Raw genomic sequence first — 19,956 nt, 5'->3', positions numbered from 1 at the left:
ACAATATGTTTAGTCACACTACATTTAATGCTGACCTAATTCCTATACAGATACCTCCTGGACACTAATATAAGCACTTATACCAAGAACAGACTCACACAGTTCAAATGATGCTGGTTTATATTGCTCCCAAGCTTATCATCATGTTCCTAATATATCAAATATACCCGTAGTATATGACGTGGCATACTAATTTGTTCCATGACTGCACCTCTTTGTGCTGGGGAAGGATTTCCATCAAACACAGGAACATTGCAGAAGTGGTACTTCTAATGGTGTCCAGAGTTGTCGCTGGGATTGTATCTAACTAACCTGGTGTCACGTTGTGACTGCAGGATAGCAAGGGACACGGGGGGCTCCTATACTGTCCCCCATGATAGGGGACCCTAGGCTATCCCAAAGGGTTACCCCTAATGATGGAGATGCCATGCCTGGCTATTCTCCTTGACCAGATCTAATATGTTACCCCTAAGGGAAGAAAGGGGCAAGAGTGTAATGGCAACACAGATTATGACAGACAGGGAAAAAACAAAACTCAGAGACACTGCAAACTTACAGGAACAAACAGTAAGAGACTAAAGAGAAAAGCAAGATCATGACGGCAGCAACAAAAAGGCAACAAGGGTTAACACTACATTCACTCACAGCAATAATGCGCAGGGACCACCAGTAAGTCTGGATCCCAACATCTCACCAGACCAGTATAAGTAATCTATAGCTGGCATTAATGGAATAGTCCAGCCAGCATATATAGGAGGTAAGCGAATGTGACTGGCTCCCCCACAGCATGTGATCAAAGAAGACTAACAAGTAGCCCAGCAGAGAGTAACGCTTTCTAGGCTGCCTATGTCTGTTGGTCGATGCCCGAGTCCGCCTGTGTTGATCAGACATCATGGAAGTTAGCAGACAGCGTGCCATTATCTGTAGTTTCCAAAGATCCTGATGCTACCATGACAGTTGGCGATGGCGGCAAAAAAAAATCTTGGGACACCTGGTCAACAAAGACTGTTATGTTGGCACCTATGGCACCCAGCATGGGAGACATATTCACCTGCAGACTTTCCCTACCTGTGCTGCTGGTTGTCACTCCTTCATCATTTTACCTTAAAAAGTCTTTGAGATAGGGTATATTTATATGGGGTGCAGAGATTGCTACCCAAATGGTACTTTTACATAATATTAGGTGACTTCTGCCATTAATCTCACAATTGTGGCCATGTTAAGATTTCATTTTTAATACCGAGGAGCTTCCACTTAGACTTGGTGCATTTTATCAAACACTAGAAGGGTCTGAAAATAGCCTTTATGTGGTATACATTGAGTAATGTATGTGTTGTTGACATTGCAGGAAGAAGCTAACGCTGATTAAGGAGATGCTGGCTGGTTGTGGCGCAGGAACATGTCAAGTAATAGTCACTACGCCGATGGAGATGCTGAAAATCCAGCTGCAGGATGCTGGAAGACTGGGTAAGACTAGGAATAGGCACCTGAAGGTCATCTGAAGGTCCTCCATGTGCTTCTGTACCAGGTTTCATTGGGTGCTTCTAAATGGGAATGCTTCTTTTGTAACATGATGTTGGGTAATAATGTATTTTTACCTGAATCTGTTGCAATTATTAAACAGTACTAACAGTTTTCTAAGTTGTATATTAACGCTTTGCATATTTTATAACCAAAGCTGCCCAGAAGAAGCTCATGGCTGGTCAGGCCGGACTGAATGGTGCAGCGGTGGAGACCAGCTCAACACGACCCACTGCCATAGCGATTTCCAGGGAACTTCTGAAAAGCAAAGGCATCGCCGGACTGTACAAAGGCTTGGGAGCCACACTACTAAGGTTACTACAACTAGTATCGTGGTCTATGTGTTCACAAATACATTGTATGTTTGACTATATACAGTGCCTACAAGTAGTATTCAACCCCCTGCAGATTTAGCAGGTTTGATAAGATGCAAATAAGTTAGAGCCTGCAAACTTCAAACAAGAGCAGGATTTATTAACAGATGCATAAATCTTACAAACCAACAAGTTATGTTGCTCAGTTAAATTTTAATAAATTTTCAACATAAAAGTGTGGGTCAATTATTATTCAACCCCTAGGTTTAATATTTTGTGGAATAACCCTTGTTTGCAATTACAGCTAATAATCGTCTTTTATAAGACCTGATCAGGCCGGCACAGGTCTCTGGAGTTATCTTGGCCCACTCCTCCATGCAGATCTTCTCCAAGTTATCTAGGTTCTTTGGGTGTCTCATGTGGACTTTAATCTTGAGCTCCTTCCACAAGTTTTCAATTGGGTTAAGGTCAGGAGACTGACTAGGCCACTGCAACACCTTGATTTTTTCCCTCTTGAACCAGGCCTTGGTTTTCTTGGCTGTGTGCTTTGGGTCGTTGTCTTGTTGGAAGATGAAATGACGACCCATCTTAAGATCCTTGATGGAGGAGCGGAGGTTCTTGGCCAAAATCTCCAGGTAGGCCGTGCTATCCATCTTCCCATGGATGCGGACCAGATGGCCAGGCCCCTTGGCTGAGAAACAGCCCCACAGCATGATGCTGCCACCACCATGCTTGACTGTAGGGATGGTATTCTTGGGGTCGTATGCAGTGCCATCCAGTCTCCAAACGTCACGTGTGTGGTTGGCACCAAAGATCTCGATCTTGGTCTCATCAGACCAGAGAACCTTGAACCAGTCTGTCTCAGAGTCCTCCAAGTGATCATGAGCAAACTGTAGACGAGCCTTGACATGACGCTTTGAAAGTAAAGGTACCTTACGGGCTCGTCTGGAACAGAGACCATTGCGGTGGAGTACGTTACTTATGGTATTGACTGAAACCAATGTCCCTGCTGCCATGAGATCTTCCCAGAGCTCCTTCCTTGTTGTCCTTGGGTTAGCCTTGACTCTTCGGACAAGCCTGGCCTCGGCACGGGTGGAAACTTTCAAAGGCTGTCCAGGCCGTGGAAGGCTAACAGTAGTTCCATAAGCCTTCCACTTCCGGATGATGCTCCCAACAGTGGAGACAGGTAGGCCCAACTCCTTGGAAAGGGTTTTGTACCCCTTGCCAGCCTTGTGACCCTCCATGATCTTGTCTCTGATGGCCTTGGAATGCTCCTTTGTCTTTCCCATGTTGACCAAGTATGAGTGCTGTTCACAAGTTTGGGGAGGGTCTTAATTAGTCAGAAAAGGCTGGAAAAAGAGATAATTAATCCAAACATGTGAAGCTCATTGTTCTTTGTGCCTGAAATACTTCTTAATACTTTAGGGGAACCAAACAGAATTCTTGTGGTTTGAGGGGTTGAATAATAAATGACCCTCTGAATAAACTTTTCACAATTTAAAAAAAAAAAAATAAAAAAAGAAATAACATTCTTATTTGCTGCAGTGCATTTCACACTTCCAGGCTGATCTACAGTCCAAATGTCATAATGCCAAGTTAATTCCGAATGTGTAAACCTGCTAAATCTGCAAGGGGTTGAATACTACTTGTAGGCACTGTACATAATAAGGTGCTATTCCAGATAAAATTGGGATGATGAAAACCTGCACTTGCAGGGAGTTGGGTCCGATGGTCCTTGCGGTCCCTTCGAACTCTACCATTCTATGATTCTATTCCTTTATCAAGTTCATTGTAACCACAGACGCTTTATATTAGGCCTTTTCACACTGCGTTCCTCTTCCCTGTCAGTGGTCCCATCAGGGCTTCCGTCTGAACCCCCGCAAAATGGGTTTCAGATGCATGCGCAAATGGGGCCATTGACAATAATGGTGCAGACGGAGTCACCATGTGCTCTGTCCTGCACCATTTTCCGGCATATACAGTACAGACCAAAAGTTTGGACACACCGTCTCATTCAGAGAGTTTTCTTTATTTTCATGACTCTAAAAATTGTAGATTCACATTGAAGGCATCAAAACTATGAATTAACACATGTGGAATGATATACTTAAAAAAGTGTGAAACAACTGAAAATATGTTTTATATTCTAGGTTGTTCAAAGTAGACACCTTTTGCTTTGATTACTACTTTGCACACTCTTGGCATTCTCTTAATGAGCTTCAAGCGGTAGTCACTGGAAATGGTCTTCCAACAGTCTTGAAGGAGTTCCCAGAGATGCTTAGCACTTATTGGCCCTTTTGCCTTCACTCTGCGGTCCAGCTCACCCCAAACCATCTCGATTGGGTTCAGGTCTGGTGACTGTGGAGGCCAGGTCATCTGGCGTAGCACCCCATCACTCTCCTTCTTAGTCAAATAGCCCTTACACAGCCTGGAGGTGTGTTTGGGGTCATTGTCCTGTTGAAAAATAAATGATGGTCCAACTAAGCGCAAACCGGATGGAATAGCATGCCGCTGCAAGATGCTGTGGTAGTCATGCTGGTTCTGTATGCTTTCAATTTTAAATAAATCCCCAACAGTGTCACCAGCAAAGCACCCCCACACCATCACACCTCCTCCATGCTTCACGGTGGGAACCAGCCATGTAGAGTCCATCCGTTCACCTTTTCTACAAAGACACGGTGGTTGGATCCAAAGATCTCAAATTTTGACTCATCAGACCAAAGCACAGATTTCCACTGGTCTAATGTCCATTCCTTGTTTCCTTTTGCCCAAACAAGTCTCTTCTGCTTGTTGTCTGTCCTTAGCAGTGGTTTCCTAGCAGCTATTTTACCATGAAGACCTGCTGCACAAAGTCTCCTCTTAATAGTTGTTCTAGAGATGAGAAGGTGTGTCCAAAATTTTGGTCTGTACTGTATGCTTACTGGAGGCGGACACCCAGACGCAGTCTACTACGTCTGGATGTCTGCCTCCAGAAAGCGTATACGCCCGAAAATGGTGCACGACAGAGCACACGGTGACTCCGTCTGCACCATTATAGTCAATGGCCCTGTCGACGCATGCGTCTGAAACCCATTTTGCAGGGGGTTCAGACAGAAGCCCTGATGGGACCACTGAATGGAGATCACAGCGCAGTGTAAAAGCGACTTTACATAAGAAAACACAGTCTAACAATGTTACTAATATCTACAATGTCTCTACATTCTCTGTTAGTTCTCCGTTCTCTGCTTGTTATCTCCTATAGTTATATCCTCATTAACATTTACCGTTTATTGTGTTACAGGGACGTTCCCTTCTCAATTATTTATTTCCCTCTGTTTGCCAACTTGAACAAACTCGGTCAGAAGACGCCGGATGAGAAGTCTCCCTTCTTTGTATCATTCCTTGCCGGCTGTGCCGCAGGGAGCACTGCAGCGGTTGCTGTTAACCCTTGTGACGGTAGGTCTGACGTATGAAAGTACACATAAAAGCACCAGGGCCTGTATCATTATTTTTAGGACACTTCGACTTTTTTGGGATGCAGTACCTCTTTATAGTATACTATTTTCTTAATAATAATAATAATAATAATAATAATAATAATAATATCTCGCATAATGAGAATGGACCACAATGCAAGGCCTAGCCGCGAGTCTCCTGATGCAAACTTAACAGTGTCCATACATGCCTACAATGCTGTCAATTCGGGTAGTAGGACCGGCGATTAATGTAACAGGGATTGTCTACGACACATGGATGTGTGAATGAATAGTTATTGTGAACGAGTGTTCTTAAGAATGCGTGTTTCACAATAATTTTTCAGTATAAACAGTTTGCTGACCGAAACGCTTAAGCATTGGGTGAAATGATGTTTTGAGCAGCGCATAAGATCCTCACTCTTGGTGGTGCATCGTGTTACGTAAACTGGACTCACATTGTCGCGAATCATGGCAGCCTATGTGCCCTGAACAATCTATGCACATCGTTTACCTCGGCCTCCCCATGTAGACAGGCCGATCTGTCAAAGCTCACCGACAGGCGTTCGTTTAGTAGTGCTGGTTGGTCTGTGGAACGAAACCTTAGGTTAAGTTCCCATGATGAGGTTTTGGTGAGTTTTTGATGCTGTCTATTTTCGCTGCACAAAAAAGTAACATCTTACAGTGGATGGGAATTTGAGAAATCTCTTGCCCACTGTGCTGTTATTTTTACAAATCAAAAAAGGTCCATGGAGCCTATGTTAGGAGTCTCGACACAGAAACCACCCAGATATCCCTCCGGGAAGGACCTTGCCTAGTAGTGGCTTTTTTTAGGAGACCATGACTCGCCCACCCCAGGGCTATGGGACACCCGGTGCCGGGCCGGACTAGTCCGGTGGTAGTCAGTGGTGGCTGGGCCCGGCTCCGTGGCCCTGGTGGGTGTCAGTTGAATATGTGGCTGATGAGTTAAAGTTAATGTTCGTGACGCCACCTGTGGTATGCGGCTATTAAGCCGCCGCTGCTATGGGAGAACTCCGGGGTGATGTTATGGCAGCTATGATGGTACTGCTCCCCACAGGTGGAGCGATGCCCCGGGATACCGTTGGTGCCCGTGAAAGTCTATGGTGTTGTGTGGCTAACACGGTGCAGGGCCGACAGGCGAGGAAAGAACCAGGCACAAACAACAGTCTCTTTACCTTCTCCTCTTTTACTCTGGGAACAGTCCAGTCCTGGGAGACCGTTACAGGTGGTAATGGGGATCCGGTCGGCCTGGAAGTACTTGGGATGATCTTTCTGGCCAGCTGAGTATGAGGCCTACTCCTGTACTTTGCTTTGTGATGATAGGACCCTGCTTCTCTGAATCCAGCAATGGCCCTCTTCGCTGCTGGGACCAATAGCACGTCCCTTCTTTCTGTAGGTGGCTGCGCAGACCCTCTCTCTGGTGCTTCTCCGCTGGAGTCCACACCGGGCCCTGATGCTGCAGCTGTACCTTGGATGTTTCTGGGCCAGGGGCTTGCAGCTCTCCTGCCCTTCGGACTCGGCTACCAGGGACGGATTTTATACCCTGGCAACCACAGACTCCGATGTCTGAGTCTCTCTGCTGCCTCTCAGCTATTCCTGCTTCTCTGGGCCAAGCTGCTCCAGCTCCAGGCCCCAGATTCACAGGACAGCTCACTCTGCGTCTGTTCACTTCCACTACTCCCTTCAGACTGACTCACTTCCTCCCTCTGGTCAGGTAGAGGAAGGCTCCCTGGAATTCCAGGTTCAGAGCTCCCCCTGCTGGCCGGAGGGAGAACTGTGTTGGGTGTTAAACCTGCTGGCCAATGGATCTCCCAATTACCTCCAGGCTCAGCATTAACCCCTTGGGAGGGCAATGCTGTTGTGGCGACCAGGTCCTAGGGCGCCACACTCCCCCTTAGTTAAATTCAGTACTCCCGGACTGTGGAAACAAAACATAACATGTCATACATTTCATCCCAATATGGGAGGCACATTCTCTTTAACGTTACAAATTCAAACAGTACTATAAGAGTCCAGTGTGGCTCCCTGCCGGGTGTCCATTACACTGCTCCATGGGGGACCCGCCGCGATAAAACCCCCAACGTAGGCTCTGGGCGTGCGTCAGAGCATTGATGACCCCACTCTATGCACGCCGGACGGGTTTTTCTTCAGGGGTGTCGAGCACACTGGTGCTAACTATGAACAATTTAGGTGTTGGCCACCCATAGTCCAGTGGCCCAATTGTCCATTTTCACAATCAAAGAAAAAGAAAAACATTTTGTACACAACATTACAGACATTTCGCATAACTATTTACATTCCAATAAATACTCTTTCTTTCTCCTTTATACATTTGATTCCCTATACCTTAGAGGGAGTTGTCCCCGAGTGCTGCGTTGGGACCTGCGTAGCTCTGGTGTTTGTCCCTGACTACTTAGTGTGTCTCCTATCTCAGCACTACCGGTAGGCCTAACCCCAATAGGTATGCATGATGATCGCCCATGTGGTCTAAGAGTCGCCAAGGGTATGACAGGTTCACCACTGACAGGGGGTTGATCCTCCTGTTCCACTGCTGGCGTGTCACCTCGTGTCGGGGCGGACGGTTCTTTGGGTGGATCCGGAACCTGTTCTGTTTCTGGCTCGACCAACTGTGGGAACGTCAGGACCGGTACCACTACGGCACCATTTATGCGGGTCCAAGTCTTGGGGAATTTGCCGAGGATTGTTTGTATCATCTCTTCCCCCTCTTCTCGAACTTCCTCCACTTCTTTTTGAACTTTGCACCGCTCAGGGCACGTCTTCAGGCGGTCTCTGGATACTGCTTGACAAGTCTTGCCTTCATCCTTGCTTATGAGGCACACCTTACTGTTGTCAAAGTTGGAGGGGATAATGGTGTAGGGCTCGTTTTCCCACTGATCATCCAATTTATGCGCCTTCCGCTTCTTCTTGAGGACTTGTTCTCCAGGTGCTAAGGGAGTTGCTGGGGCTGTTTGATTGTAATGCTGTTCTTGTCTCGTTCTTGCTTGAGACAGGCTCCTCTCTACGCACTCCTGGACCTTACGGTACCGCTGCTGCCGTTCTGTATCCCAATCCTCTATTTCTTGAACCGCCTCAGGCGACACAGTCCCCATCTCAAAGTCTACAGGCAACTTGCCTGGTCTGGCTCGCATCAGGTAAGCGGGGCTGCAGTTGGTCGAATTCACTGGGATGTGGTTGTACAGGTCTACCAGATCTGGCAACTTTTCTGGCCATTGGTTCCTTTCCTCCAGCGGTAGGGTCTTCAGCATATCAATAACCACATGGTTCATTTTCTCGCACAGTCCATTGGTTTGGGGGTGGTACGGTGTGGTTCGGATTTTCTTACAACCGTACATGTTACAGAACTCTTGGAACACTTCAGCCTCGAATGCAGGACCCTGATCAGTCAGTACCCTTTCCGGATAGCCGTGAGGTCGGCAAAAGGATGCCTGGAACGCTCTAGCTGCTGTCCTGGCTGTCTGGTCCTTCACAGGCACTACTACCAGGAAACGAGAGTAATGGTCCACAATGGTGAGGGCGTACACATAGCCTGACCGGCTTGGTGTTAACTTCACGTGGTCCAGGGCCACCAACTCCAGGGGCTGCTTTGTGACAATTGGCTGCAAGGGAGACCTTTGGCTGGCATCGTCTTTCCGCCTCAGGTTACACGGGCCACAGTCTCGGCACCACTTCTCGATCATCTTTCTCATGTGCACCCAATAGAACCGATCACGGAGTAGGGCCTCCAACTTCTTCCACCCGAAGTGTCCTGCGTTATCATGATACGCTGCTAGGACCATTGGAGCATCTCTCTGCGGAACCACTATCTGCCAGACAAGTTCATTTGTTCGATAGTTGACATATCTCTTGCAGAGCTTGCCTTGGTAGGTGAACAGTCGTCCCCTCTCCTTCCACAGCTGCTGGGCTTCCTCTGGAGCGTCTGGGCCAAGATGGGTCTCAGCTTGCGCTAGCTTCTCTTTGACCAATCGCACGGCCGGGTCACCGTTCTGTGTTTCTTCCCAATTATGGTGGAGTAAGGGGTTGACCGAGACCCCGTGCTGGCTTGAGCGCTTCACTCCCACAGCATGCTCACACTGGGACACACCTTGGTGATGGAAAGCCGGTAACTCTATCTCTTCGAGTTCATCCAGGTCTTCTCCAGATTCGGGTAAGTGAGGCATTCTGGACAGCGCATCAGCATTGTTATTCTTTTTGCCAGCCCGATACTTGATGGTAAAGTCAAAGTTAGACAGCCGGGCCATCCACCGCTGTTCCAACGCACCTAACTTGGCTGTTGCCAGGTGTGTCAACGGATTGTTGTCCGTGAAGATGGTGAACTTGGCCGACGCCAGATAGTGCTTGAAGCGTTCAGTCACTGCCCAAACAATAGCGAGGAACTCCAGCTTGAAGGAACTGTAGTTTTCTGGATTCCTTTCTGTGGGCCGAAGCTTCCTACTGGCGTACGCTATCACCTTCTCTCTGCCTCCCTGCACCTGGGACAACACGGCTCCCAGGCCCACGTTGCTGGCGTCTGTATACAGTACAAACGGCTGGCTGTAGTCAGGGTAGGCCAGAATTTCTTCTCCCGTGAGAGCCCCTTTCAGCTGGACAAAGGATGTTTCTAGTTGGCTGCTCCATTCAAAGGGAGGGCTCTGCTTCTTAGCCTGCTTTGGCTGGCCCACCAGGAGATCTTGAAGGGGCGCTGCTATCTTGGTGAAACCATCAATGAACCTTCGGTAGTAGCCCACCAGCCCAAGGAACTGCCGCACCTCCTTTACCGTGGTGGGTCTTGGCCAGTCCTTGATTACGGTGACTTTCTCCGGATCAGGTGCCACACCTTCTGCGCTGACCACATGACCCAGGTACTGTACCTTTGGCTTCAAGAGGTGACATTTGGACGGCTTGATCTTCAGGCCATATTTTGACAAAGACTCAAACACTTCTGCTAAGTGCTTCAGGTGGTCTTCATAAGTCTTGGAGTAGACTATGACGTCATCCAGGTACAACAGCACGGTTTCGAAGTTGTGGTGGCCCAAGCAGCACTCCATCAACCGTTGGAATGTCCCTGGGGCGTTGCAGAGCCCGAATGGCATACAGTTGAACTCGCAGAGGCCCATTGGCGTCGTGAATGCAGTCTTCTCCTTGTCCGCCTCTGCCACGGGAACCTGCCAATACCCACTGGTGAGATCCAAGGTGGAGAAATAGTTAGCTGACTTTAAGGCTGTTAGTGACTCCTCTATTCTGGGTAGTGGATAAGCATCTTTATGTGTAATGCGGTTAATTTGCCTGTAATCTACACACATTCTCATTGTACCATCTTTTTTCTTTACGAGCACTAGTGGAGCTGCCCAGGGGCTACAACTATCTCTGATAACCCCAGCCTCCTTCATTTCCCGTAACATTTCTTTGGCACGCTGATACTGTGCGGGGGGTACAGGGCGGTATCTCTCTTTAACGGGAGGATGATCACCCGTGGGGATTTGATGTTTAACCCCTTTCACCTGCCCAAAATCTAGGGGGTGTTTGCTGAAGACCCGCTCGTACTCCTGTACCACCCGGTAAACCCCATGCTTTTGGTGTGAGGGGGTGGAGTCGGTGCCCACATGTAAGTTTTGGCACCAGTCTTCCAGCTGCCCCTTGGAGCCATTGTCTTCCGCCTGGTCGGACGGGATCAAGGGTTCCACTGCTTTGATGGTGTTGTTGCTGACAGTGTACAGTTTTGCTACAGTGGCGTACCGGGGCAATTTGGCTTCCTCCTCCCCACAATTCAGGACACGGATGGGCACTCTCCCCTTGCGGACGTCTGCTACCCCTCTGGCTATCAGGACTCCAGGCCTGCTGTCTGAATACACCGGTTCTACCAAGGCATGGTAATCCTGACCCTTGAGGCCTATTGCTGCCCGACACCATATCAACATTTCACTTCTTGGGGGTATTGCAATGGGGAGGGGGTCACTTACCCTCACACTGCCAATTTCTCCTCCGGCCAGCTCTACCTGCTGCCTCCTCATCAGGGCTCTGATCTCCCTCTGTAGGGCACGCTGCTGCCCGGAGCTGGCAGTTTCAGACGCCTGTTGCAACAAAATTATCACTTCGGCAACACAATTTTCTATCACATTTGTACCAATGGTTACCAATGGGTCAGATTCTTTGCGATCAATATCTACAATTATCATCCCCTGACATGGCAATTCTACCCGCCCCACTTTAATGGTTACTTCTTTGTACCCAATTTGAGGTAAGGGCTGACCATTACTGGCCACAATTGTTAAATCATCATCTGGGCCATGGTCAATGTCTGAATCAGCCCAATATCTTTTGTACAGTTTGTAGGGGATGGTTGTTACCTGGGACCCCGTATCCAGGAGGGCATTCAAAGGGATCCCATCCAGCACAATAGGAAGGACCGGTCGTCCTCCCACATACTTGCTGCGGCTGGGTGTTGAGCCGGGCTTCCTTACACCTGGGGGTCGGCTCCTGGCCCCAGGCTCGGCCCATTTAAAGGACAGTATCGTGCAATGTGGCCCGCCTGGCTGCAGCGGCGGCAGATCGGTTGTCCCGTTGAATCATACCGGTCTGTGTCTCTGCCTCGGGTCGGCGGAACCCTCCTCTGTCGCATCCATGGGACGTCATCTGGGCTGGAGGCCAACTCGATTCTTGCAGGCGATGGGGTCACTTGTAGAGACTGCACGGTCTTGGCAAGGGCAGCTACAGTCTTGGTCAGCTCCTGGACCTGCTGTCTGAGCTCTGCAGTGGGATCCTTATCCAGGGACTGCGCCTCAGCCCCTGCAGTGGCTCGTGTTGCAGGCACCACCCCGGGGTACGTGATAGCAAGAGGCCGGAGGGGTACTGGGTCATTCGGTGTAGATTCTCTCAGTACCCGGATGGCCTGGTCCTTAAACTTTGCAAAGTCCAGAGCAGGGTTCTGCAGGACCATGATACGCAGCTGGGTCCTGTGGGCATCTGACAGGAGCCCCTCTATGAACTGCTCAGTTAGGAGTTTGTGTTCCTCACGTACACTCTCTGGGTCCACTTGTTTAACCGCTTTCAGGGCCTCCTGCAGGTTTAAGGCATAGTCCCTTATGCTGTCTGTGGCCCGCTGCTTGCACCCAAAGAATCTCATCTTTATCTCTGCTGCGGTGCGGGTGTCAAAAGTACTCTTTAGCTTGGCCAGTATCTGGGTTACTGTCCCTTTATCTGTATCAGGCCAGGACTTCACTTCACGCTGGGCTGCGCCGGCTAGCTGTCCCATTAATATGCCCACCTTCTGGCTCTCAGTCAGCGGATACACCCGGAACAAGCTGTGCAGGCTTTCTCTGAAGTCGCTCAAGGTATGGGACTCCCCGGAGTACTGCGGAAGCCATTCTGCGCCCGGTATGTACGGCATGGTGATCGGCATTACCGGCGCTACAGCGGGGGATGGGGCGACGGCGACAGGGATCGCTTCGGCTGGTGCTGCGGCGTCTCGGGCTATGGCAGCCACCTGCCCTCCCTCTGCGTCGGACATCTTCCTCCCCCTTAGTGAACCTTACCAGGCTCCGTTCACTTTTCAAATTTCCTTCTGGGTCGCGCGGGGTTAACAGCGCTCTGCTCTGATGGCGCGCTCCCTTCGCGCTCTTTGTCAGGCACGCCCCCCTTCTTCCTGCGCTCAGTGAGGCTAATGGCGGTGGCAGTTTTCAAACAGTGAAACACGCAGTAATACAGTCTTTAAAGCGCAATTCTTCAGGCGCACAGTACCCGGTGTGACCGGGCACGAAATCCTGTTCGTGACGCCAAAAGTTGACTCGCCCACCCCAGGGCTATGGGACACCCGGTGCCGGGCCGGACTAGTCCGGTGGTAGTCAGTGGTGGCTGGGCCCGGCTCCGTGGCCCTGGTGGGTGTCAGTTGAATATGTGGCTGATGAGTTAAAGTTAATGTTCGTGACGCCACCTGTGGTATGCGGCTATTAAGCCGCCGCTGCTATGGGAGAACTCCGGGGTGATGTTATGGCAGCTATGATGGTACTGCTCCCCACAGGTGGAGCGATGCCCCGGGATACCGTTGGTGCCCGTGAAAGTCTATGGTGTTGTGTGGCTAACACGGTGCAGGGCCGACAGGCGAGGAAAGAACCAGGCACAAACAACAGTCTCTTTACCTTCTCCTCTTTTACTCTGGGAACAGTCCAGTCCTGGGAGACCGTTACAGGTGGTAATGGGGATCCGGTCGGCCTGGAAGTACTTGGGATGATCTTTCTGGCCAGCTGAGTATGAGGCCTACTCCTGTACTTTGCTTTGTGATGATAGGACCCTGCTTCTCTGAATCCAGCAATGGCCCTCTTCGCTGCTGGGACCAATAGCACGTCCCTTCTTTCTGTAGGTGGCTGCGCAGACCCTCTCTCTGGTGCTTCTCCGCTGGAGTCCACACCGGGCCCTGATGCTGCAGCTGTACCTTGGATGTTTCTGGGCCAGGGGCTTGCAGCTCTCCTGCCCTTCGGACTCGGCTACCAGGGACGGATTTTATACCCTGGCAACCACAGACTCCGATGTCTGAGTCTCTCTGCTGCCTCTCAGCTATTCCTGCTTCTCTGGGCCAAGCTGCTCCAGCTCCAGGCCCCAGATTCACAGGACAGCTCACTCTGCGTCTGTTCACTTCCACTACTCCCTTCAGACTGACTCACTTCCTCCCTCTGGTCAGGTAGAGGAAGGCTCCCTGGAATTCCAGGTTCAGAGCTCCCCCTGCTGGCCGGAGGGAGAACTGTGTTGGGTGTTAAACCTGCTGGCCAATGGATCTCCCAATTACCTCCAGGCTCAGCATTAACCCCTTGGGAGGGCAATGCTGTTGTGGCGACCAGGTCCTAGGGCGCCACAACCACCATAACCACCATATTAAGTGGCTCTTTTAGTCAATATCCAACTCTTTGACAAGTTTAAAGATATGACAAGGGAAATACCAAGGCCAGATATCCATCCACAGACAGCTGTTTCAGGGTATTGTCCCTCATCAGTGTGGAGTAGGATTCTGTAGTGCGCACATAGCCTAAGCCACATATGACCGTATCAGTAAAGTTTTAATAAATACCAAAGTAATTTTTTTTATAACATGATGCACCAAAAATAAACAAAAATAGCACCATCAAAAACATGATAAAAGTGCACTCAAGAGCACAATGCAAACAAACCCCAAAAAACCCACAAGTAGTCTATTTTACATATTAGGTACAGAAAATCTGCGACATCAAAAACTAACCAAAAGCTTATTGCAGGAATGTAGCCTAAAGCCAGCTTTACACCTTTCAATTAAGTATACGATATCGTATGCGATCATACCCGCCCCCATCGTATGTGCGGCACGTTCAATTTGTTGACCGTGTCGCACAATCGATTAAAAGCTGTCACACGTACTTACCCTTCCATACGACCTCAATGTGGGCGGCGAACATCCACTTCCTGGAGTGGGAGGGACGTTCGGCGTCACAGTGACGTCACGCAGCAGGCAGCCAATAGAAGCGGAGGGGCGGAGATGAGCGGGACGTAAACATCCCGCCCACCTACTTCCTTCCGCATTACCGGCGGGAGCCACAGAACGCTGGTAAGATCTGTTCATCGTTCCCGGGGTGTCACATACTGCGATATGTGCTGCTTCAGGAACATTGAACAAACCGACGTGCAATTTTTTAGGAAATGAACGACGTGTATGCAATGAACGGTTTTACGTTCAATCGCAGTCGTTACACGCTACAACACCACCAACGATGCCGGATGTGCGTCACTTATGACGTGACCCCGCCGACACATCGTTAGATATGTTGTAGCGTGTAAAGCGGCATTTACTCATCCAGCGTTTACTCCCTTGTGTCAAATAGGGAATAGTGAATAGATGGGACATTATCCCACATCAGTAGGGCTATAAATCCATTCTAGTTACCTCTTTTGAAGTGGGGGGGACCACTCATTCATCTAAGGGTTACCTTCCATGTGGCACTCCATGGGATGGTATATGGGACCACCAATAACTGCAACCCTCAGCAGAACATAAGACACAATAGGGGACAAAACAAAAGAAGGAGATGTTATCAAAAGGCGTTTCCAAGAACTGCAGCCATTAATTCTTTCTGGTTAAGTCGTGTATCTAAAGTTGACCATACAGGTTAGATAGCTGTTGGCTAAACTATAGGTCAACTATATAGACAGCTATCGCTTGCATACATAGGAACAATCAGCTCTGCTAAAAGCTCCTGTATTCTCCATAATGGAGCCACTGCCAGACTCCTCTGACAGCTACTTTTCTCCCCATCAGGGGCAGACATACTATTGGTGCAACATGTGCAAGCACTTGAGTGCTCAAGGGATAAGAGGGCAATTACCAACTCCAAAAAGAGTAGAATTGTGCATTATGATGAGCCATGGGGGTGATTTACTTTTCATAGGGGCCCCCTTCTGTCTGTGGCCGCTAGTGTATCCTATGACACTTCCATGTCCAGTCAAATGAATGGATTCCATTCCAAAATATTTCATTAATGTTTTTATGATCCTAAAAGAGATCCAAAAATGTAAATAACTACTAGACATGAGAACAGAGCCTGCCGAAATTTTCAGGTTAGGCCCGTTTCACACATAAGTCAAAAACACTGACGTTCTTCATTGACGTGTAAAACACCCACATGTCCCTCCGTGTTCCATGATTCACGGCACACGTGGGTTGTCCATGTGCAATCCGTGATCCGTGATTGCATATGGACATTACTCACCTGCCTTTACTCCTGCTGTCCATGGTGCTGAGCTCCTCGGCTCTGCAGCGTCCGCCCACCGCTCCCAGCACCTACTTCCTGGTCGGCTGTTCCTGCTCTCATGAATATTCATGAGCCAGGCAGGAGCTGCCGAGAGTGGAGGCTGCAGAGTGAATCGCAGGCAAGGTAAGTTGAAAATATTTAATATTTAATATGGCCGTGATTTTCTGGTACGTGTTTCACGGATCACACACGGATCACACCATAGTGTGGTCCGTGGGTCATCAGTGATATCAGAAAAAAACTGACTTGTCTCCGTGCAGAATCACGGCCACGCGTGTATGATGCACGGAGACACGTTCAGTGAAAAATCACTGATTTGTGAGCAGACCCATTGATTATAATGGGTCTGCATATGTCAGTGATTCTGGTACGTATAAAAAAAAGCACATACATACCAGAATCACTGACGTGTGAAGGGAGCCTTAGGCACACTTTTATCTAATCTGTGTGCAGAGCAACGTAAAGACCCCGCCCCCACAGAGAACATGTGAGCCACACCCCCTTGGTAAAAAAAGCATAAGTTAAAATGAAATATAAAGGTCCATACATCTGGAACGGTATGGCAGATTTTTAAACTGAACACACAGACAAATGAACAATCAGGAGAGCAGAGGAATAAAATTAGAACAAAAACTGACCACTTATCACATGGTGACAGGTCCTCTTTAAGAACTATTTGCCAATAACATAACTGAATATGGGTATTTCATCTAGTAAGGTTTTATCTGAATGTAATCTGTCTGGAAATCCCATATTGTTATTCTTTTATTTATCTGCACACTAATTTTAACTTTTTTGACACTTGGGTAAATAAAGCTGTATTTCCTTATATTTCTGTTTTCCAGTGATAAAAACAAGATTGCAGTCATTACAGAGGGGAGTAAATGAGGATACCTACTCAGGAATCATAGACTGTACCAGGTAAATATGTAGGAGGTTTGCTATGACTAAAGACTTCATGGTCACAAAAGCGGAAGTGAGGTATCGATAAGTGAGCTGTTACTAGAATACAGGCTGGCTTGGCCAGTGCGGGATCGACTTTCCTATAATCCTTGAAGAATGTGTAGAACTCCCATTTGAAGTGAGATCACAAATATTAATTCAACCATATTAGATGTTTTCAATGCTTCAACCAATATGTGGTATCATTATTCATAGCTTGTTATTTTATGGGTTAAATTATTGCACTTAACTAACTTCGGTAAATACATACGGCATACACATATATAAATATGTATGTATATGTAGATATATGTACAGTATATACATGTGTATGTGTGTATATATATATATATATATATATATATATACAGTATAGTTGAAAACAGAAGTTTCCCTCCATTTGATTAGTATTTGGTACCATTGCCCTTACACTGTATGACTTGGGTAAAACGTTTTGGATCTCCTTCCACAAACTTCTCACAATAGTTGGTAGGAATTTAAGCCCATTCCCCCTGACAGAACTGGTGTAACTGAACCATGTTTTTAGGTCGCCGCTCGCACCGGCCTTTTCAGCTTTGCTATGAATTTTCCATAGGATTGATCAGGGGTTTGTGATGGCCGCTCCAAAACACCGACTTTGTTATTTGGGCCATTGTCAATTTGGAAGACCCATTTCTGCCCAAGCTGGCTGGTGTCTTGAGATGTTCTTCAGTATTGCCACATATACTTCTTTCCTCATGATGCCATCTATTTTGTGAAGTGCATAAGTCCCTCCTGCAGCAAAACAATCCCACAACATGATGCTGCCACCCCCGTGTTTCACAGTTGGGATGGTGTTCTTAGGCTTCAAAGCCTCTCCCTTCTTCCTCCAAACGTAACGATGGTCATTATGGCCAAACAGTTAAACTTTAGTTTTGTTATATAAAGTGTGAAAATATATAACAGTACATGGGCCCCTGTTTGTGTCTCAACAAAAGCTGGAGGTGGAAGTTCCCCCCCACCTTTTAGGCCCCTGTGTTTATATAGATATATATATATATATATAGGCCAAAGGTGGGGGGCAACTTCCAGCAACTTCCAGTTTCAAAGCTGAAAGAAGCTTTTGTTGCAACCCAAAGAGGGGCCCATATACTGTTTTTCCATGGGCCACTATTCTTTATGTATCCTTAATAGAGTTGGAGGTAGACAAAATGCATTTATATATGTCAGGTGTATGAAGGGCGAAAAGCCAACTAAAGTAGTCTAGAACCCAAATTTCTCTGGGTTCCTGGGCGGTTCCTCCTTTTGTCTAGCTCCAGATGAGATCATTCTAACACATATCATTACTGGCCACCACAGCGTTTCCACATAAGAGTCACAGAAAGTCCCTGACGTCTGACATACGTTTTGGTCAAATTGCTTTAACGGTAATTATCAATGTGTTTCATATTTTCTATTTCTAGGAAAATCTGGAGAAGCGAGGGTCCCGCGGCATTCCTGAAGGGGGCATATTGCAGAGCTTTGGTCATTGCTCCACTCTTTGGAATTGCACAAGTCGTTTATTTTATAGGAATCGGTGAATTTCTTCTGAGCTTTTTACCCTCCAAGCGTGATTAATGACAACCATCACATAATACCCCCTTTACTAGCTCCCTCACTTTGGCTTTTCTTGCCATTTCCTTAAGTGGATTCTTCCTGCCCCTGCCTATTTATTGGCCACGGGTTTACACACTGGAAGACCATCCTTTACCAGCGCTGCTGTATGGTCCAAAAGTGTTTGAGGTTATTTGCAAAACCTTTCAGCAACTTACCTAGCTTTCCTTACTTGAAGGCATGAAACAATCATAATGAAATGGGCAACATGGTAACAATACAAAGGAGTCTACCAATTTTACTCACGACACGCTCGAACAGATTATGAAGGTTTTGTTTCAGAATATCGAATTTTTAGCTTTTGCTCAGCTGCATGGACCTGCAACACGCTGGTCTGACGGCCATTTTTACATTTTAAATTCTAGAATGTGTATTTATTGGTGATATTGAATGTCTGGACGTATCTGAGCATTCAAGGTCATTACGATTGAATTAATTATAATTTATTACAATTGCCGGAATATCTGGAAGATTTATATCTGCCTATTCAGGATACATAATCCCCAGCACGTTAAGACTATGTGCACACGGAGTCTTTTTTGTTACGTTTTTGGAGCAGAAACTCAAAGATTTTGAGGAGCTTTGAGATTTGGAAAGTTTGTGCTCCAAAAACTCTTGGAAAACCTCTGTGTGCACATAGCCTAAGGGTGGTTTGATACTGCAGGTTTTTTTAAAAAATTTAGGCAATGCGAAAAGTGTATTGGGAATGGGAAATATAAAGGAAGTATTTATACTTCTCTTTCCTCCTGGATCCACTTTTGAAACTGCATCAAAAACTGCAGAGTTTTGTTTTTTTTTGTTAAAGGGGTTGTCCACTACTTTTACATTGATGGCCGCTCCTTAGGATAGGTCATCAATGTCTGATCGTCCAGGGTCCGACATCCCGCACCCCCACTGATCAGCTGTTTTCGGTCCTGTCAGCAGTGGCAGGCAGTCCGAAATGCTCAGGTCTGGCGCTGCTCCGTCTTCTGATAGTGGCCGTGGCCAGGTACTGCACATCCGCCCCCCATTCTAATCAATAGGAGGCAAATGTGCAGTACCCAGCCTTGGCCACTATCAGAAGACGGAGCAGCACCAGAACTGAGCATTTCCGGCTGCCTGCTGCCACCACCGGGACCGAGAACCGCTGATCGGCGGGAGTGCGGGATGTCAGACATCCTAAGGATAGGCCATCAATGTAAAAGTAGTGGACAACCCCTTTAATTCTATGAAACCACCCTACATCTGGTTTCACATGTCCAACATTCATTGTCCGAGTACATATCGCAGTGTCCGGACCATGGGTCTCCTTACCCAACCTCAACAGTG

General features: G+C 47.7%; 1 protein-coding gene across 2 annotated transcripts in view; it reads left to right on the top strand.

Moving 5' to 3' along the window:
- Positions 1 to 19,600, top strand: part of SLC25A22 (solute carrier family 25 member 22) — a 104,713-nt gene extending 85,113 nt beyond the window's left edge. For both annotated transcript variants that reach the window (XM_075326372.1, XM_075326373.1), the window contains exons 6-10: positions 1,349 to 1,467; positions 1,679 to 1,835; positions 5,116 to 5,270; positions 16,920 to 16,995; positions 18,459 to 19,600. In XM_075326372.1, coding sequence (XP_075182487.1) covers positions 1,349 to 1,467; positions 1,679 to 1,835; positions 5,116 to 5,270; positions 16,920 to 16,995; positions 18,459 to 18,612 — 661 coding nt within the window. In that variant the 3' untranslated portion in view covers positions 18,613 to 19,600. The remainder of the gene's footprint in view (positions 1 to 1,348; positions 1,468 to 1,678; positions 1,836 to 5,115; positions 5,271 to 16,919; positions 16,996 to 18,458) is intronic.
- Positions 19,601 to 19,956: the final 356 nt, after the last annotated feature.

This window comes from Anomaloglossus baeobatrachus, chromosome 10, assembly GCF_048569485.1.
Source record: "Anomaloglossus baeobatrachus isolate aAnoBae1 chromosome 10, aAnoBae1.hap1, whole genome shotgun sequence".
Taxonomy (NCBI): domain Eukaryota; kingdom Metazoa; phylum Chordata; class Amphibia; order Anura; family Aromobatidae; genus Anomaloglossus; species Anomaloglossus baeobatrachus.
Note: the sequence above shows the minus strand (reverse complement) of the source record. Positions and strands in the feature narration are given on the sequence as shown.